Source organism: Glycine max, chromosome 12 (genome assembly GCF_000004515.6).
Source record: "Glycine max cultivar Williams 82 chromosome 12, Glycine_max_v4.0, whole genome shotgun sequence".
Classification (NCBI taxonomy): Eukaryota; Viridiplantae; Streptophyta; class Magnoliopsida; order Fabales; family Fabaceae; genus Glycine; species Glycine max.
In genome coordinates, this window is record NC_038248.2 from 17,984,794 (window position 1) to 18,006,969 (window position 22,176).

Consider the following 22,176-nt stretch of genomic DNA (forward strand, 5'->3'; position numbering starts at 1 on the left):
TTTTGGTTTTGGGGTATATTACTTTTTCTTACTTCCCACTTATTCCCCAATGCTCTTCTATTCCTTTGGGTTTTAGCTACCATCCCATACTTTCATCTACCTTGTCCTTGGCCCCATTACAACCTTAAAAGACCTTTTGATCCTCATGTGCATGTGCTTGTGATGTGCTTGTCAATTTTAGAGTCTTGCCAAGTCTATGTGGTGTTTGTTTTCATGGGTGCTCTGAGAGTAAACAGTAGCCTAGACACTTGAGAGATAGAGTGCATATCTTGTGAGGCTTTATCACTTTTCATTCTTGAGCTGATTTACTATCTTGCCATGTTTGAGATGCTTGGATGATTTTCATGACGGTCTTGACTCTTTAACTCTTTACATGTTGCATGTTACCCATTCTTTTTATTCCTTGAGATTCATTGAGAAATATGTAATTGTTGTTGTGTCTGTTTATTTCTCTTTAATGTCTCTGGATTTGTCCCTTGCTTTGTTTTTTTTTATTTTTCCCAGGAGTGCAAAAGGCTAAGTGTTAGGGGATTTGATGTGTCATCATTTTTTCATATTTCTTAACCCTTTTTGTCACCATTTTAATTACTAATTAGCCTTAATTGTCAAATTAATTATGCAGTTTTATCATTTGGGCCTACTGGATTAATTGTGTTTTTAATTTAATTTCAGGAGAATTATAAGTAATTGGGCTTGAATCCGAAATTGTGCTTGGACTTGAAGAGAGCAGCCAATTTTATTCTACCAAATCTTATCTTATCTAGATTTTATCTTATCATTTCTAGATTTTATCTCATATAGATATTATTTCATCTAGATCTTATCTTATCTAGATTTTATTTCATCTAGATTTTATCTTATCTTATCTTATCTAGATTTTATTTTATTTATGGGCTTGGACTTAAAACAGATTTGTAAGCTTTGGGGCTGAGAACTATATAACAACACCAAGGTTCTAATTTTAGGTTCTCTCTCTCTCTCTCTTGGTTTTAGTTTTTTTTGTTTTGAAGAATAATTCTAGTTTTCTTCATTTTCTACTACAATTTCGTTTGCTATTGATTAATGGAAGGCTAAGTCTCCAGCGTTGTTTTCTCTTGAGGATCAAGCACAACTCTCTTTGAGGGTTTATTATTACTATTGAATTTTGATAAGTTTTTCCTCTTCACCAATTACTCTGTATTTGTTGCTATTAATCCATGCATGTTTAGTGCTTGATTAATTGTCTCTACGCTTAATTTACGTTCATGTTTAATGATCAGTTTCGTTCATGATTAATTGGTGTATGTGTTGCTTAATCACATAATAAATGCCTTATGTTAAATTTCACTTAGTAATTTAATTTAGGGTTGGATTAAGTGGTTGAACTGATAAAGGATAAATCCTCGTAACCTAGGATAAGAGACTTGCTTGTGAATCAAGGGGAAACAACGTGTTTTAATTCTGATATTTTCTAATTCAAATTTACTTGCTGTTTAATTTACAAAAATAAACACCCCCCCTAATTCGTTACTGCTTTATTACTATCTGTTATGAGCGTTTGGTTGACCATTGCTCGTTGGGAGACGACCTAGGATCACTTCTTAGATACTGCATTTTTAATGTTTATTTGATTCGGGTACGGCCTCGATCACTACATAGGGACAACCCTTCCCTTGTGTTCAGGAATCCTTACAACTTAAGAGACTCTCGGTCTCTTAAACAATTTCCTTTGAATAAGAAGAGGAAGAAGAATTCTCTCTTTAAGAGAAGGATATTACAATGAAGATCATTCAAGATTCCTTATTGAATATGCAAGTGTTTGACCAATAAATCTTTTTGAGAGGATAAGACATTTTAGTTCAGAAAAACTATCTTTTTATTTCGTATCCCAAGTCACCTATATATAGGCATTTGACGGTCATTCAAAATATCATTTGAAAAGATGTGGCTGTTGGGAGTTATTTTAGAAAATTCCTCACTGGTAATCGATTACCAAAATGGTGTAATCGATTACACATTGTTTTCTGAAGAGTTGCGACTCTTCACTTTGAAATTTGAATTTTTAAGACTGCAAATCGATTACCAATTCACTGTAATCGATTACATAATTTGAAATTTAATTTCAAATTTCTTAAGGCTATTTTAAAACGTTCAAAACCTCTAGTAATCGATTACAAGCCTTGTGTAATTGATTACATGCTTTCGAAAATATTTAAGACAATTTAAAACCTTTTCAGAAAGCATATTGGCCATTAGTAATTGATTACAGACTATGGTAATCGATTACCAGAGAGTAAATCTCAATTTAAAATGATTTAGATAAAATTCTTTGGCCAAAACTTTTTCTTTTTCAATTTGGAAACTTCTTCCTAAGACTCTAGAGATCAACTTGATCATTTATCTTGAATTTCTTGAAGTCTTGTCATGAATTAGACTTGAGAAGCACCTTTCTTTGGCATCATCAAAACATCATGATATCTTGCTTCTACAATGACCCCCACATATGCCCTTAATTTATTTTTATGGGGACCATCAGCTTTCCCAATGGTAGGATCCACATGAACTACTGGTTTCTATGCCCCCACGGGTTTGAGAGATAGTGATCTGAGTCGTGTGGCTTTTCTAGTCCTCTTCGATGTAGATGATGAAGATGTTAACTCAAGAGGAGGAAAGCTTGGTAGTGTAGCCATGTGCCTAATAAAAAAAATTAATTAAAGTCAATTTAAAATATACTAAGTTATGTAATTGTAAATATGGAAACAAGTAAATATAAAAAATGATTACATTATTGGATGTTAATTAATTCTCTTTCATCATGATCATTACAATTTGCATGGATGTCGTCAACTTCTTATTCCCCGTTGACGTTAGGCATGTTTATAGAGAAAAGAGTGACATGTATCAAGGGTTGAATTGTCATCTTCGATATTAAGACCTATGGTTTTTCCTTGTAGAACCACTGACCACCTTTCATCACAAGGATCTTGAACATAAAACATTTATTTAGCTTGTTCTACCATGATGAAAAGCTCATTCCAATAAGCCAGCTTCTTCAAATCTACCAAAGTAAATTCGAAATCGTCAGTTCGCACATTGATATTGCTACCAACCCATTTACAGTTAAAAACACACAATGAATTTAACATAATTAAGCTCCCAAATTTCTTCAATGACTCCAAAGTAAGGCATGAATGCCAGATGTGGATTGTCATCATTTACAATAGCAAAATGTTGGGATTCAACCCTAAGACTAACCCCACTATTTTGCATTGTACTCTTGTCGTCTTGTGATTTGGTGTAGAACGCATACTTGTTGATATCATATCCCTACCAACTTCTAACATTTCTTTTAGGCCCATCTGCTAACTTCCTTAATGTTTCAAAAGCATGATCATCACCAAAGATTGTATCTTTAAACCAATTAAGGAAAGTCTTGTTATGCTCTTTCAACACCCTATTCATGGTCTTTTTTGGGTTATTTTCCTTGACTAAGGCTTCATGATGAACTATGTATGGCATAATTTCATTATTGTTATTCAATATATACAAATGAGATTGTTTCAATTGCTCTAGACCCGGAGTTATAACATGCATCCCCATGAACCCTTACCTCTCACTCTCTTGTCATGTCGAGACTCGGGAAGCCCAACAAGTTTTGCCTTTTCAATGTACTCTAAACAAAACTCAATAGTTTCTTCTGCAATGTACCTTTCAAAAATGGATGTTTTAGGATGGTGTAGATCTTGACAAGTATTCAAACCATCCTTTCTCTTGCCTTGAATGTTAAGAAGCATGTCGATGACACTATCACATATATTTTTCTCCATATGCATAACATCAATATAATGTCAAACATCTAGATATATCAAACAAATATGAAAGGTTAAAGAATATCAACCTCTTCTTCCATATGCAAGTTTTACTTGTCAGCTTCTTTTGGGTCTTTTCAAATATAGTATTGATGTTGTCAACCTGCTTGTTGATCAGTTAAGGGTATCGGTGTAATTTCATGCGCTAGACTTCCATTAAAAGCTTAATCACTGATAAGGGTGATAAGGTTTCAAAAAATGTTGATGTCAAGTGTACATTGTTTTTCTTCCATGATTCAGTTGTATGTAGTTTGTGTCTTCTTCACAAATAGGGCATGCACAATGGCCCTTAATATTGTATCCACTCAAATTCTCATATGCAGGAAAATCATTAATAGTACAAAATATCATTGCATGCAACTTGAAGGCCTCATTTTGACTCCCATCAAACACATCAACCCCCCTCCCCCCGTCCCATGACTTTCTCATGTCTTCAATCAAGAGACTTAGATAATATATAAACATTGATGTCATTTCATGACTATTTTGGCCTCAATATCATCATAGACAACATCATGTATTTTCGCTTCATGCTAAACCAAGGAGGCAAGTTGTAAATTACTAGCAAAACAGGCCACGAACTGTGCTGAGTTTTTATTAGCAAACACATGCTTAAACCTTGGAATGAAAGAAAGACACCATAACACCTTCGTTGAGGGCCTTTCTTTGTGCTTTCATCACTGCTACAATTTTCATCATCCTTGAATTTGAACTGTGATACCCCTCTCCTAGGGCATTTATGTATTTCTTCAAACTCATCTCTGTATAGTATGCAATCATTAGGGCATGCATAAATTTTCTAATACTCTATATCCATCAGACACAATATATTCTTCACCTTATAGAAACTTGTTAGAAACATGTTTTCTTCTGGAAGTATACGCTGCACTACCTTAAGCAATAAAGTGAAGTTTTTGTCACTCCACCCATATCTGACCTACACATTAACCAGACTTAACATCACTGACAACAATGCTAATGACTTCTTACACCATGGATACAAAGGCTTCTTCTAATCACTTTCCAATGTATCATACATAGGGGAACGTGCTTGCTAAAAAGACTCTTTTCCAAGATCATGAATCATATCCTCTAATCAATCTCCCATTTCTACGTCAATCGGTTTCAGTTTGGGTCCTACTTTGCATGTCTGTCAATTCACCATGCCATATCCATGTTGTATAATAATTCTTAATCCCATCACATAGAAGATGTTCCTGTATGTCGTCTCATACTTGTTGACTCCCATTCAAATAGTTTATACAAGGACATAAATATTTTCCATCCTCATTCGGTCGAGTTCTTTCCAAGGCAAATTCCAAGAATTGTTCAACCCCTTTGTCACACGCAGAGCTCATGCGACTTGCATTCATCAAACTTCGATCCATCTAATAACTCTATGATACTCACAAAGTTATTCGATACATGAAAATCTCATTTTTTTTCATTAAAGGTGTGACCCTATCTCATTCAGGAAAATATTTTTTTATAGTAGATTCATACGCAAAAGTTAACTCTCTTTTATTAGATTTGACAAAATTTTGACAACATTTCGCATTGATCTCCAAGTACATGACATGAAAGTAGTAACATGAATTCCACAACAATTAAGTATGTACCCGAAAAACAAAGTGAAATGCACTATACCAAAATTTCATCAAATTTAAGAAAAGATAGTTAACATATACGTATGAATCTAGTATAATAAATGAATCTTCCCAAACTATCCAAATAGACAATTCAAGTTTCAATACAACGATTAATCTGAACTATTCGAAAGAATCATTGCATTGAATCTCAGACGTGAAAGTAAGGTTCACTCATGATAAACATAACATGTATATAAAATAATAGTCATTAATCACATAAAATAAATTATAAAAACATTTGTAACAAAAAAAAACCCTGAAAAGAGTATGAAATACATTCGTACCTGTTAAGATGGTCATGAACAATAACAATGTTCTATAGGAAAAGGAAAAATGCCTACAAATTACAATTACAATTGCACCAACATGAAGAAATAAGAAACTCAAAATATATAGTTGTTTTTACTTCAAGCTAAGTGTTACGCCTGATGAGGACTATTCTCATGTGTATTCTCAACAGAGACAATCGTTTTTCAGAATTGAGACAAATATATAAGGAGTTAGCCACAATACCTGCTATATCTTTATCTAGCTTCTTTGAATGGTCATCAGTGAAAACACCATGCAATCTATGTTCCTTGTAAGAACCTGCACGACCCTTCATGGTTTTCAGGTCAGGTAAATATGCTAGAAGATTTATGGCTATCAATTATTTTTAACAATGTACTTGTATATTCCTTTCTCTGAGTATTGCCAAACCCAAGATTTTCAATCATAAACCCATTTGTTTTAAATCTTGATAGAATTGATTTTGAAGTATTAAACACGATTAACACGAGATGACCTTGTACTTAAATTAATCTTAGTTTAAATATTTCGCATTAAAATATATGCTACGGTGAATAAAAGTAACAATAATAATAATAATAATAATAATAATAATAATAATAATAATAATACAACTATTGGAATTGAAAATATTCCTCTCATATCAACATAACATAGGGCTATTCCTCTAACTATAGAATTGATTTTCAATCTTTTTTCTTCCAAGAGAAGACATAGCAAACTTGGCATATCATATGACAATATAAGAGATAAGATTTTACAAAATTAAGTAATTGCAAGTGCATACATTTTTTTTTCTTTCCGATGCTTTTGGTTAGCTATAGGAAGGTTTGGTAAAAGCTCTTGCACTTGGGATTGAGGGGGACTAGGTGGTAGTGTGGTATACTCATTTCATAGTTAATAGATTATACTACTCATTTAGTCATTTTATAAGTAGGACTGAACCTTGAGATTAATAGATTATAATACTTATCTTAGAGGTATTGGTAATTATAATAGTTAATTATCTTGGAATTATTAGTAAAGCTTTCTATCCTTTTAGAATTTATTTTGAATAGGTCCAATTTTTTAATTATTTTTATCCCTTGTCGTCTAAACTTATGGTGACTAAAAGCAATTAAAAAAACATATATAAAGGATAATTTTGAAGTATAAGAATTAAAATGTAAAACTTAAATGTGTATAAAGATATAAGCATCCTTATTTATTATACATCTTGTTTTTCATTTGGGATATTAGTGTAATTTTATATACATATTTTTTTCCTTTCAATTTTTATACATGAAAAAAATTAAAAAATCATCCCACTCTATATTTTTCTATTCTCTCTCTATCTTTCTTTTTACTTTTATTCTTCTGTACCTTTCCTTCCTAAATTAAACAAAACATTAATTTCTAACAAGAATTCAAGAAAGAGGAATAAATTAAACCACACTTCGAAATCATTCCTGGTAGACATGCATGTAACTATAGTACTCTATTTTATTTAAGCATAAACATATGTCAAGTTCTTGGCATGTTTCCTCTGGCTATGTCATTCATAGGATCTATACCTTATCCAGTCACATGGTGTGTTTCCTCTGTTATATTGGTTCCATTTACATAATTAAGTGATATAGAATAAATCTATTGGACAAATTGTTTACGCGAGAGAAGATTGTCTTTCTCTTCCTCACTCTACGTCTTTCTAATTTCCTATTCATGAAATGAAAAAGATATTCAATACTAATTAAATTTTTAAGAATTTAATTGCATTTACTTTCGAATCAATACTTATTTAAAGAGGATTAATAGAAAAAATTGTAAGAATACTTGATGTCTTGATGATCAGTTGCAACTTGCAAAACCTACATTCAGCCCAATCAAAGTTTATACACTTGCCTACAACAGATAAAACAGCTCACACAAAGGTCCAGATAAAAGGGAAAAGAAGAATGATATTGTCATAGTAATATCATCATAATATCCCTGCTCTTTTAGTGTGCATGTTTCATTGCATGTTCAGTTAGTACTACTGACCCACTAAATTTATATTTTTTTAGTCAGTAAATTAAAAATAGACCAAAGAAATCAATCGGTAAAGCTTGCAAAGGGAAATTTCAAAGTTCTTTTTGGCATTTGATCAAACACATAAGAAGCAATCAACAAATCCGTCTAGAACAAAATCAAGTAAAGATTTTAAAAGTTCTTTGATCCCTGTCAAACACATGTGAGATGTTTCCAATAAATTGAAAAAATGAATCCTAAAAAAAATTATATGACAATTTGGAATTCATTCAGGTATAAAGTAAATACTAAAAATAATTCATCAGTTACAGCCAAAAATTTACCTTTCTGATTTCATGCTTTCTATTTACCATTTGAAGCTTATATCTAGGACAGCCATCATGCTTGTTGCAAGCATTTGTTAGAGGTAAAGAGTGAAGGACAAAGGTTTCTACATTTAAATATACACTGAGCTGCTGTTCTCGCTACTTAGATTGAGATTGCTTATGCTATTGCATTGTAAGTAGTGTTCACAACATCGTAAGGTAATTGTCAGAGTTGTTTTGAATTTTATTTTCCACTGTTTCTTTTGGTTCAAATTACACCAGACAACTAGGATTAAACTTCCCTAATAGCAAGAATCTCTATATTCGTAGTGTTCAAATCCCTTGAACCCTACTTCTCTTATTACATATTGAGTGCCTAGGTTATACCCCACGGCTTGTATCCAACATAACAATATTCCATTTATACTGCCATAATTTCTCGGATTACTGCTCATTTCATTACTTGAAAATAAGTCTTTCCAAAAAAATATCATCACAAAAAATGATATCATTACGGAAGACGCAAACATAGCAATAACAACCATTTCAATTGTTTCAGAACACCTATTCAAATTAAAGAGGGGAAAATGCCGGCATAGAGAATAGAACTTCAATGACATATTATAAGAGAGAAGAGAGGGATTGGGGACGTGCCTATGGCGCCGGCGATGGGGAAATGGCAGAGAGGGCACGTCGAAGAGGACAACGAAGAGGGAGGACGACACCTGTGACCATGAGAGGTGGCGACATTGGCGATAGTGACGACGAACGGCTAGGGCTCCATAGGTTATTGCAAGACGTTTGGATTCTGAGATGTGAAGAATGACTTTTGAAAAGTTTGGGCACAAGTTTAATAAAATCATGTTATTAGAAAAATAACATGGTTTTATTAAAAAAAAACATGGTTTTATTAAAAACAAATGTTAACTTACCAATTACAACATCGAATTTAAATAAAACCGATGTTAAGGAAAAAATAATAACATCAATTTTATTAAAGCCGATATTAACTTACCACTAACAACATCAATTTTAGTAAAATCGATGTTAAGGCAAACTCATAACATCGGTTTTTAATAAATCAATGTTAACAAAAACACTTTATTTACAAAAATGGCACTGTATTTTTGTTAAAACTGATGTTAACTGTACGACGTTTATTAAAAGTTTGATAAGTATTGGACAGAGTATAGTGATGGATTATCTTTTGGAGTTATTCTTGACACATGGTTGAAGGAGGATTTTATAAGTTATTGCTATAAAAGTTATTGCTATAAAAAAACATGATCCTTTGACCTCTAAATTGAAGACTGAAAAGTTGATAAAAAGAAGTTCAAGGTGTTAAGAATATGTAAGGAATTTTCCTATCTCAAGTGTTTCTCTTTCTCAATCATCTAATGATTTCAATGTGTTGTCATGTTTACAAGGGAATAAGACCAAGAGATCAAAGATTATTTTTGTAAGTTTTTATACTCAGTGTTCATTAATTTTCTTTTTCTTCTTTTGTTTTGATAATTATTAATACTAATATAATATACTAAATCATTCATTGACAAGAGTGAAATAGATGTTTACTTGGATGAACCAATGATAGATGATGATGACATGGTGGAATTTGATGTACTTCTGTATTGGAGATCTAATGAGAAGAGATTTCCCACATTGTCTATAATGGCACGAGAGGTGCTTAGTATTCCCATCACTATAGTGGTGTCAAAGTTGGCCTTTAGTGTTGGTGGCCATACTTAACAAATATAGAACCTCCCTTCTTCTTGAGCATGTGCAAATGTTAATTTGTACACAAAATTGGTTGCATAGTTTTTATGAAAATTCTAACGGTGAGGTTTTGTATTATAATTTTTTAGAATTATATGTTATCTTGGATAATTAACTCTAGAATAGTGGTCTATTTGTATTTCAATTGGTTATGTTTTTCTAGATGAAGTTGTGGCTGACATTTTTGGTCATGAGGCAATAATAGATGGAGTTATGCCTCAAGATGTTGAAGATTGAGAAAGATTTTGAGTGAGGCTTCTACCCTTTTTATTATATGTGTTTATTATGGTCTTTATGTGCCACTAGCTAGAATTAACTAACAATTGAATTTATGTTTGTATTGGTTATGTTGTTAGTGTGACTTAAGTTTTGATATGATCTAAAGTTTATTTTATTTGTATATGACAGGTAAAAAGTGGCATTGACAACTGGAAAGAAATTGTTGTTTGTTGTTTTGTGATTGTCCAATTTTAAAGTTGTATTTTATTTAAGAACACGTGTACAATGTTATTATTAGTGTTGTTTTAAAGTTGTTTATAGTTATCTTTAGTCTTTACTCTTTAACGTGTAGTTACATTTGATCCATCTCCTTTCTCTTTTATGCAAACATAAAAAACTATTATATTGAAATATATATTTGAATTATGAAAATTGAAAAAAAAGGTCTAATATTTTTAGCCCATAGGCCAAGTCTAGCTCACAAGACTTTATGGGCTTTTCGGCCAATGGGTGGTTTAACTATGTGGCCCATTTGACCTTGTGGGCCATTTTGGTCCTAACGCACATCGGCCAAGGCTGAATTGGTTGGGGTTGGCCCATTTGATAGCTCTAACGCTAACAACTTGCAAAGCCTTCCATAGATGGATATAAACCAAAAAAGCTTTCAACAATGAGAACTTAGAGATATTGTTTTTAAAACAACCTTTGGAGCAAGAGCCAAAGAAAGTGACAAAGGAGGAGATCAAAGTTGTTGTTTGAAAAGGAACCATTTTGTTGTTGAATCTTAGTTGTTTGCCACAAAACCAAATGGCACCCAAGGAGTTGATGATCAAAGATAGGACCACATCCTTAGCTTGCTTGCTCCAAGAATGCAGCAAGGTACCGAGGACTGATTTTGCATAGAGAAGATTAAAGTTGACATTGATTTTACTCCCAGCCCAGGCCCAAATCTGTCTCGCAAAGTAGCAATCAAAGAAGAGGTGGGATGAGGTTTCATTACAGGAGCCAAACAATAAGAGCAGATTCAGGTGATGAAGCAACCTCTTTTCATCCGTGGGCACTCTATTTTGATGAACCTGCCAGAGGAGGAAAGATTTTGATGGAGGAATCAGCGGGGACCAAATGATCTTCCACACCAAGGATCCTGGTTTTCTTGAGGCCGCAAGAATCTTAAAGCATCATTAAGCGAGAGGATGCCATTATCAGTTGGACTCCAAACATGTAAGTCGTCCAAAACGGAAGATAGCTTAACCTGCGAAATGGCATTGGATAAGGAGGGAATTCTGGCCAGAAGCGAATCCGGGATCAGCCACTCATTATCCGGATGAAAATTATGGATAGAAGAAGAAAGCTTCATTCTAATGTTATGAGGAAGCTGAAGCGAGTCAGCAATGGGAGAGTCAAAACATCAATTATCCTTCCAAAAGTTGATATCCGAGCCCGATCCAATGAGCCAACTAGTATTATCCTTTAAAGCCGAGAGAAATTTCTTAATGGTGACTATTGCCTTTGAATGGTATATGTTTAAATCTCAATCCGTTCGTTAGAATAACTATTCCATTCTTCAGAATTAAAACTCTATTTATATTGTGGTAACTCTTTTACTTTTGACAGAGGATGATACTAGCATAGTTAGAGATATGCAGGTGCCAATGATAGCTTTTCATTGCCACATTTATAAAACAATTTCCTGCCAGAGATAGAGATCCCAATGCAACTTGAACAAACGTCTTCCAATATGTTGTAATTTTTTTTTTCAGTCATAACTATTCAATTTCACCATATATAACTTGTTTTTTCAGAAATCAGATTGGATTTTAAGCTACATATCCATAGCAATTGGATCTAGTGAAAGTGTTGCATACGTCCTGCAAAACAAAACCAGATTGCCGCCAGCATCTTGTCACTGTGTACTGTTTTGCTTGATGTATCATCCTCACATCCTTAATGTTAATTAATGTAATTTCACATACTAATCACTCGGTGAGTACAACTAACAAAATACAAAATAGTAGCACATGTTGATGATACATTATTGAATGTTGAATCATCTGAAAAATAAATTACCAAAACAGATCATCTGTAAAGACCAGGATCCAAAGTAATGTAAGGGAAATACAAAAGAAGAATATTTTATGTACATTTAAATATACTCCCATTAATTCTCAAATAGTTGGACATGTCTAGGTTTATGATTACCTGATTTCCCTTTTGTTCCTGCTCCTCTTTATAGTTGAACAAACAGATAACTTCCTACTGAACTAGTTGTATCCAGTTTGGCCAAAATTTGATCATGGTTTAATCACAAATTAAAATTTTAAGTGAAACGATCAATCGATCTTTTGACCCAAAAAAATCATAAATTAAATTATTTCAAACCGATCAAACCATTTGTCTTGTGGAAATTGAACAGTTTTAAAACCGAGTCTCATATTTTAGGGGCTATCTCATGGGCTTTGGCTCCATATTTATATTCTTACATTTCTTTATTTTATTTATAGCGCCTGAGTCTTGTTCGGCATGAATTTCCAATTTGTTTATATAACTAGTCATCTTCAACCTTGAATAACTTGTTTCTAAATTCGTTTTCAATTTGTTTTTATAGCACCCCCTTCTCTCATAAACAAACTTGTTTAGGTTGAAGTAATGAGTTGAGTATTATTTCATACTAAAATTTGTTTTTTATAATTTTATTTTGACAATTTTGATTATTTTCGTTCAATCAAATGACTTTTTCTTTTCAATCGTTTGATATTTTTTCTGTCAATTTAATTCATGAAAGATATATTTTTTATATTCAAACAAAACACTCTGTCATAAAATTAATTATGAATTAATATATCCTAGCATAAGTTATTTTTTCATAATATTTTCCCTTAAAAATTTGATTATAGGAATATCTGACTTTTAACATAACTCTTTTCACAGTTAATCCAAAGTCACACTTGTCGTTTCGTACATTAAAAAAAGTCTAAAATATGTTTTCAATCAAAATACTTAAATTTTATGTTTACTCATTCATAAATTATTCATTTCATTGAGTTACTAATAAAAAATATTTATTTGACACTTTTCTTTAGTTTCTGATATATTAAAAAAATTTGTGTTTGCTCTCTAATCATTTTTCTTTTTGTTATTAGTCATTTTCAAAGTGGCTAATGACAAATAAAAAAATTTAAAAAGAAACAAATACAAAAATTATTAGTTTATTAGGGACTAAAAATAAGTATCAAACACAAAAATAATTTTTGTTTTATTAAAAAACAAAAATGAAGAAAAAATTTGTTGGATAACCAACCTAAAATTTAAATTTTTATTAGTGATTATCAACATATTTTAGCCTTAAGAAATAATAAAATATAAAATACAAACATAAATTTTTGACTCGTTGGATTATGAATGCCGGTCCCCCGGTCCCCCCCTAAATGCCATCGCTAAGAAAGAAGCAGCGAGAAAAACGATAAGATGGACTATGATAGAAGTCAATTTCGTCAGCTAGATTATTTGGAAATTGAAATTTCTGAACATAGTTGTCTACATTTTCCATTTTATCAACAGAGTAAAATTCAAGCTTTGATGCAGCTAGCACTGAAATATTCTGTTTAATGCCTCTTCTCCAGATTCAGTAAAGATAAATTAAGTAATTTCATGTGTTGATGGATAAGAAAATTAGCATATCATTATTTGTCATGTTCGTATACATAATATCAAATATTGATATTTTTTTATCAGTGACTGACATTACTTACTTTAACTTCTAAATTGATCAACATACCTTGATTTGGTGAACATGCAAAATTTGAGATTGGCTGCCCATGAACTTTATGCACTATACGGTATACATAGTAACACGAAATTTATGCTCCATAGTCAAAAGTATTGAAAGAAAATACCAAGATTAGCTATGATGTAGTGAATTTTGAAACTTAAGACACTGGTTCACAATAGATTCCCTGTCATTTTTCCGAATTGTGATAACTGTGTTTATTTATTTTTCCTGTTTATACTTCCAAAAGCTTATGTTTTACTTTAATCCATGAACTGAGATATTGAGAGAATGAGAATAAACTATGTTCTGTTTGGACAAGTCGAAGTCTTAAAGAATATGGAGAGAAGAGAAAATGTAGATAACGGCACAACTTTTTTCCCTTTTTTGTTTTATCTTTGTATCATTATAAGAACACATTAATTTTGCAACTAATGAAATGATTATTATAAGAACATGACATATTTATTTCATCTTTGTATCATTGTTGTTATCACTTCTTATAGCACAATATTCTCATTATCCTTTTTTCATGAGAAATTATTGTCAGAAAGTGGGTGTTTAATGAGCTTAAGTCAACCCTACAAAATTGGCTTGTAAGGTGAGGATTACTCCCCACTTATATAATTTATCTCGACACTATCTTTATTCAATGTGAGACTTCAACATGCTCCATCACCACACCTCTCCTCACGCTCATCAAGGCTACCTACCTAGAGCGTGACAACCATAGGGATCCATTTAAGATAGACTCTGATACCATGTCAGAAAGTGCGTTTTTCATGAGTTTAGCTCAACCTTACAAAACCGGCTTGTAAGGTGAGAATTACTCTATACTTCAATAGTTTATCTCGACACTATCTTTATTCGATGTGGGACTTCAACATGACCCATCACCGCACCTCCCCTCACGCTCATCAAGGCTACCTACCTAGAGCGTGACAATCATAGGGATTCATTAGGATAGACTCTGATACCATGTCAAAAAGTGGGTGTTTCATGAACTTAACTCAACCCTACAAAACCGACTTGTAAGGTGAGGATTACTCCCCACTTATATAGTTTATCTCGACACTATCTTTATTCAATATGGGACTTCAACATGCCCCATCAAATAAAAATAGTGTCGAGATAAACTATATAAGTGAAGAGTAATTCTCACCTTACAAGTCGATTTTGTAGAGTTGAGCTAAATTCATGAAAAAACCACTTTCTGACATGGTATCAGAGACTATCCTAAATGGATTCCTATGATTGTCACGCTCTTGGCAGGTAGCCTTGATGAGCGTGTGGGGAGGTGTGGAAGGATCCCTATGATTGTCACGCACTAGGCAGGTAGCCTTGATGAGCGTGAGGGGAGGTATGGTGATGTGGCATGTTGAAGTCTCACATCGAATAAAGATAGTACTGAGATAAACTATATAAGTGCGGAGTAATCCTCACCTTACAAGCTGATTTTGTAGGATTGAGTTAAGCTCATGAAACACCCACTTTCTGAAATGATATCAGAGCCTATCCTAATCGATCCCTATGATTGTCACACTCTAGGCAAGTAGCCTTGTAAGCGTGAGGGTAGGTGTGGTGAAGTCCCACATTGAATAAAAATAGTGTCGAGATAAACTATATAAATGGGGAGTAATCCTCACCTTACAAATCGGTTTTTTAGGGTTGAGCTAAAATCATGAAAAACCCACTTTCAAAAGCCTTGATGAGCATGAGGGGAGGTGTGGAAGGATCCCTATGATTGTCATGCTCTAGGCAAGTAGCCTTGTGAGCATGAGGGTAGGTGTGGTGAAGTCCCACATCGAATAAAAATAGTGCCGAGATAAACTATATAAATGAGGAGTAATCCTCATCTTATAAGCCGGTTTTGTAGGATTGAGCTTAACATTACATCAAAGAGTAACTCTAATAGATTAAGTTCCAACATTCTCATCTTCTAAATTTACTTTTACAATATTATTGGGTTCTCTAATTTTTCTCTTTAATTAATCAATTTAAATTCTTGTTTAATTTCTTTTTTTTGTTTGATTTAACTTTTTTGTCAATTTAAATTATTATTTTTCTCATAACCTTCTCAAGTTAATTTTCTTTAACTTCTTTTATTAATAAAATGTTCATCTAGTATAAACAAAGTTCCTGTAGATTCAACACTCGAACTTCCATTCTAGCTTTACTACTTGGGAAGAATTGGTGCACTTGCTAATACATAATAGTACTCACATGCATGAGCAATATAGTAATTTGATTTAAATTTCATCTGGCTTCTAATAGTGTGATAGTTATTTCATTGGTTGAAAATAAATCACTTTGACCTGAGATGGAAATTTTTTCACCTTCATCATTCTTTATGTAGAAACCAGGTTCTTTTGGCTCAGCCAATTCACTTTCACTCCCCAACATTAGAACCACGGAAGGCATAAGAGGCCTATCCTCTGCGTGTTGCTGAACACACAAGAGACAGACATGGATGCAACGCAATACCTCTGATAGAACACAAGAGTCCTCTATGTTTGAGTCAACCATTTCTATAGCCCTGCCCCCTTTCCACAGATTCCATGCCTGATCAATGGAATGCAAAAATTGATGTCACAAGTTTCCATGATACACCTATAATGAAAAAGCTTAAACATATTTTTGATTTGTGAAAATACTATGTTTTTGTATGTTACATATCTGATGAAGTGTTTTTCTTGTTTGTAGTCCTTAAAAATTACAAAAATTATGTCCTTTTTTAAACCTGGTGAGGGACAACAAATGCATTGTATTTTTAAAATTCAATGTAAGGATTAAAAATAATTTAAATTTAGACAAGGATTGAAACCAAATGTGCCATTTGGTTTGGGACAACATTTTGTTTTCATTTTCTATTTCCTACTTTCAAAGTTTGCACAGGAAATAGTAAAAACAGAAAATGAAAATAAGAAATGATACAAATGTACAAACTTTTGGAAACATAAAACAAAGGGACATTTTTGTTATTAAAATGAAAACAGAAAATGTTTTATAGAAAGAAATCCATATTATATTCTCCAAAGACCAAAACCAATCAAAACAACTGAGAAAATTGAGACATACTTACATGAGTGACAAGGTTTGCAGATTGGTTTTCAAGATAAAATCCTCTGTTTCTCTTTCCACTTAAAATCTCCAGCAACAAAATACCAAAACTGAAAACGTCAGTTTTCACAGAAAAAATACCATCAGCTGCATATTCTGGTGCCATGTAGCCGCTGCAACATATCATCAAAATAAAAAGCAGTTAAACAAAATTTCACAAAACAATCACACTCAGATTGATACTAAGATAATACTTACTAAGTTCCAACAACTCGATTTGTATTTCCTTCTGTCTGCTCTCCTCCAAATATTCTAGCAATGCCAAAATCTGATATTTTAGGGATCATCTGGTCATCGAGCAAAACATTACTTGCTTTGAGGTCTCTATGAATTATCCTCAATCTAGAATCTTGATGAAGATAAAGAAGACCTCGAGCAATTCCACAGATAATGTTGAAACGCTTAGGCCAATCTAGCAGTTTGCTTTTAGTATCATCTGTTCAATATGATTAAATTTGTTCACCTCATTTGCATTCTAAATCTCAAAATTTAGGTTTCATGACCTCTAAAGGTTAGAGTAAAAACATTAAAGTAATCCACAATAAGAAATCTTGTGATGTTCATACCAAAAATCAACCAATCCAAGCTACGATTAGTCATGTACTCATAAACCAGCATTCTGTCTTGTTCTTGAACGCAACAACCAAGAAGCTTAACAAGATTTCGGTGCTGAAGTTTAGCAATCAGTTTGACTTCATTCTTGAACTCTGTCATTCCTTGTCCCGAGCCTCTTGAGAGCCTCTTCACAGCAATTTCTTGTCCACTTACTAATCTTCCCTACAAAATAAATAAATAAATTGGAATAATCTTAATCACATTGACACTTTTTGAGGTCTTTTTCCTAAAAAGACAAAGAAGATTGAATCACCTTGTATACTGGTCCAAAACCACCTTCTCCAATCTTGTTGTTTATTGAGAAGTTATCAGTGGCAATGACTATTGTTGAAAGGTCAAGTAAGGGGAGATCGATATTTTCTTCACTTCCTCCCCTATTTTGATCACGTACAATATCTGAATACTCTGATAAAATGGAACAATGGCTTCAATTTAGTTAAAGGCACAATGTATATGATAGTTTAGTCAAGTCAATAACTTTGCAGCATTACATCTTTGCATTTTTTATCAAGATGTTGAACAGATACATGGTCAAAATTCTCCTAGGCACTACAATCTTTTACACATTGTTCATACCTTTAACTTTGGCGAGAGATATATTATTGCAAGGCAAAAGAATTTACGATGATTATCCAATAAAACCAGAGAGCTTTAGCTAACTAAGAGTCTAAAACAGAGCAAAATTTGGTTATCCCTACTACCCTATCATCAAGCATGTAGAGAATCACTGAGAACTATTATAGTAAGACACACTAGGCTTCAAGATGCTCTTCTTTGCTCATGGGTTTGCAGCCTTAAATAAATTTAGTTTGGTTACCTACTTTACATACCCTGAATTATCTTGATTATGTGAACTAACTCCACTTGGTTTGTATTTCATTTGGAGGTGAACAGATGATTAAATAAATTAAAAGGTGATAGTATTTGTAGGTATATGTAACTGCCAGGTCAGTTTCTTACCAGTTATGCTGTGCCGCACAATGTATATACGATAACAACCAATACAAAGAATTACTAAAATTGTAGCAATGGTGGTAGAAACTATTATGATCACCACCTTCTTGTGCTCTTCTTGTTCCCCTTCATAGTTGAATTCGATAAAACAAAATAAAAAATCAAATAAAAATGCACATAATATCTGTGTATGTACTTGTATAATGAAATTTTGAAGAAGTTGATTGAGATTATAAAGTCCTTGTGTATACCTAATTCTGAAGAATCCATTCGAATATACAGATCCTGCCCATCATTTTCAAACTGCCTAATATCAATTAGATCACCAAACCACATGACACAGCCACTACCTTCACCTCTTATGTCTGAATTAGTATATGCCATACAAGAACAATTATTCAAGCACTTCATTCTGCACTCTCCAAGACCTATTGTCTCATCTAACCAAGTATGTGTAGTATCTGGCACTTTCACACCTTCCACTTTCATAAATCCATCATTGAGCTTGTTAGTGCAATTTAATGGCTGATTCCGTGTGCATCCTTGAGTCCAGTCAGATGAGTTCCATGCTTGTGGTGACTTGGGACTGAACCCTGCTAAGCACTGGCATATTTGGGAGCCTGTAATCAAGCAAGTCCCATAGGCTCCACATGTGCCATAATAGTCACAGTTGTCTTTTGGCAGCGATTTATAGACCTTCCAATATTGTTCGTTTTCCATCCATACGTATCTAATACTCATTGAAGAGGTTTGATTCATTACCAATCTTGAGATCACAGCAGCATTCTGTAGGCTATAAGTGTAGTACTTCTCATCCTTGTTGGATATGTAGTTGAAAGCATAAATCGGGTTAGGCTTTTGATCTGGTATGCCACTGAAATGCAGGCCATTCCATGGTCCAACTCTCACAAACTTTTCTGTTCCCATCATCAGATAAAACTCAGGATAATTATAAAGCAAAAGGCCCCAATAAAAGTCTCCTGGGGATGGATCATTGGGATTCTTCCAAGATGTCATTCTCCATTCAATACCAGTTCTGAGGTTCAATCCCAACTTCATGCCTGGAAGTATTGTATCTGAAGGGTAGTCAAAGCTTTGCCATAAATATCCTTCTGAGTCTGCTTCACCCTCATCTCTTACAACAAGATTCCCTGAATCTAGAAGCTGCGCCACTGGATTCTGTGCTTGTTTCTCAGATGTTGTGTACCAGACAACCTTGTCATGCTGTCTGAGGACAAGGTTTCCTGTACTGTTCACTGTTAAGATGCCTGAGGAATCATTGATGGCCCTGTTCGAAACCCAAACAACTGTCTGGGGGATATTCTTGTACCAAATTCCGAGATAACGTTTGTTGGAGTTCTCGGGACTGAAGAAACCAAGTTCAAATGTTTCACCTCGAGAAACCAAGGTCATGCCATCACTAATGGATTGGGACAGAAGAATGGTATCAGCTGCTATGCAGAATTTGAAACAAGGGATAAGTATACTTGCAACAAAGATCAATGAAGAAAGAATATCCATAGAAATTTTCTTGTGCAGGATTCAATTATTCAACAATTTCTATGAATAGAGGTAAGTGTACACTTGGAATATTCTAATTAGATGTTTGAAAATGGCTGATCTGAAGGATGCATGACTGAATCAAAGTGTGACAAAAAAATTGTTTCGTCTTTGCTTACATATTTAGAGTTGAAAAATAAGGCACAGATATCAATAAATTTGGGCTACATCAGTGTAAAAATATCAATCCAAACTGATCTTCAAAAATATTTTTCCTTTTCTTTGAAGCCTTGTTCGTGTACGATTATTTGGAAGAGAAATTTTATGTGACGTACAGAGATAAGAACGTTATATAAGATGTGTAATTTTCTGCTACCATGTTGACATTTAATTGATTTTGTGGCCATTAGCTGATGTCAGGGAAGACTAATTGTGAATAATGAAAGGAAGTGGAGACATTGATAAGAATCACATTTAGTGACTTTTCTTTTAGTTACAATCATGCATGTGTGATGACTTGACCGAGTTTGTGTGTGGAAAATGATGTTTTATATAAGCAGTAGTCAGTGTGTTCTGTAGATTTGCAAGTAAACATAGAACGGTAAGAGGAAGAATTATTTATTCATTTTACTACTTGCTCTAGAAAATAAAAATTCATTAAATGGCTTTAAAATTAATAATTTTCTAGTAATGTTGCATTAAAGAAAAAGAATATGAATACAAAATAAATAAATAAACAAGAAAGAATGAAAGAAGGAAAAAGAATAGGATCGATGTCTGCAATTTGTTTGCTTAAACTGTTTTCTTTGAGATTCCCGTGCAGAATTTTGAATTTAACTACTTAAGTTGGGTTAGAGAGATTAATTTAAAAAACTTAAATTTGTTCAAAACGTAATTGTCTCTATCCATAAAATTTGAAATAAAAGATTAAAAGAAATTAAGTTCATAAACCTAAAAAAGTCGCCAAAATGTGAGGATATTAAATGATTTTGGTGCATTAAATTTGCCGGAAATAATGCAACGTGGGAGAAAACCATATATATAAAACAAAAATGTCCGGGAAAATGGGAAACTATAGTCTGCACATTAGTAACCACAGTCAACTTAATTTGGTGGCTATAGTTTAATGGAAACTAACTATAATTTCTTAAGCTGTGAAAATTATGTGCATAAGAGATTAGTTAAATGATCTTGCTCAAGAGGAAGCCTACTAGCATCAAACAACAAAGGTTTTTTGGATTAGGAATGGCGATTGATGCAATCCTACTCCGCAAGGACATTGGATAGAAGACTCCAAGTAGATTGGGCCAGAGATGCAAGAGAAAACCCTAGGGTTCTCATGAGCCTTAGGCTAGATTTTGGGTCCATGTGCTAAGTATGAACTCATTTATCTTTGTACATATTAGATTGAGGTTTCATTATTTTTGGGTCTTGTATTCAGGGTTCCATAATGTAGGTAGAGTGCCCTAAAAATGTAGGATTTTTCAGCCCTTGTATTTTAGGGCACCTAGACTAGTTTTTGTATTAGAGATAATTTTGTAATTTCACATGCATTAAGTGAATATTTGATGTGTGTGTTGGAAAATAAATTTAATTGAATTGGGAGAAGCCCAATCCAATTAAATTTTAGAGGGAGAGGTGAGCATTTGCTTGCTACACCTCATTGTCACATCATATAGTCACACTTGGTGTATGTCCTTCATGCTTTACATGCCTCATGTCACCTAAGCATACTTAGTGGAGAATCTTGGACTTGATCTTGGATTAATGAGCTGAATCATAACTAAAATTCACTAATCATAATTAGTGAAATTTTGACTACAAAATTTGGCTCCACAAATTCAATTTCAAATTCAAGTGAAATTTGAATAGAAATTCAAAATTTCCCTTCCAATTTTGTGTGACACTTAGGCTATAAATAGAAGCCTTATGTGTGAATTTTTTCAACTTTGATCATCTGAGAATTACACTTCAAAGTTCGGACCTCTTTTGAGGCTCAAAATTTCGTGCTCCTTCTCTCCTTCTCCTTCCATTCATTTTTTTCTACCTTCAAGCTCTTATCCATGGCATCCTATGGTGGTGAGCTTCTTCTTGACTCATTTTCTCCTTGAAGTGGCGTCTCCTCTCGA

At 33.2% G+C, this 22,176-nt stretch overlaps 1 protein-coding gene and 1 long non-coding RNA gene across 4 annotated transcripts in view; both read right to left on the reverse strand.

The window, feature by feature from the left end:
- LOC102670380 (uncharacterized) overlaps positions 1-6,091 on the reverse strand; it is a 13,390-nt gene extending 7,299 nt beyond the window's left edge. The window contains exon 1 of the long non-coding RNA XR_001383864.3: positions 6,011-6,091. This is a non-coding gene — a long non-coding RNA (uncharacterized lncRNA). The remainder of the gene's footprint in view (positions 1-6,010) is intronic.
- Positions 6,092-15,944: 9,853 nt separating this feature from the next.
- LOC100775648 (G-type lectin S-receptor-like serine/threonine-protein kinase SD1-1) lies at positions 15,945-20,351 on the reverse strand. Of its 3 annotated transcripts, XM_006593088.3 has the most exons (7): positions 18,799-20,351; positions 18,554-18,673; positions 17,847-17,998; positions 17,545-17,755; positions 17,177-17,414; positions 16,941-17,091; positions 15,945-16,420 (listed from the first exon to the last, which is right to left on the reverse strand). In XM_006593088.3, the coding sequence occupies exons 1-7, from the start codon at positions 20,066-20,068 to the stop codon at positions 16,115-16,117; spliced, it is 2,448 nt and encodes an 815-aa protein (XP_006593151.1). In that variant the 5' UTR covers positions 20,069-20,351; the 3' UTR covers positions 15,945-16,114. The 3 variants fall into 3 exon arrangements, with proteins under 3 accessions (XP_006593151.1, XP_014620403.1, XP_040863200.1); XM_014764917.2 differs by lacking the exon at positions 18,554-18,673; XM_041007266.1 differs by lacking the exons at positions 18,554-18,673; positions 18,799-20,351 and having other exon boundaries at positions 17,545-17,750; positions 17,847-17,986.
- Between the last annotated feature and the right edge of the window lie 1,825 nt (positions 20,352-22,176).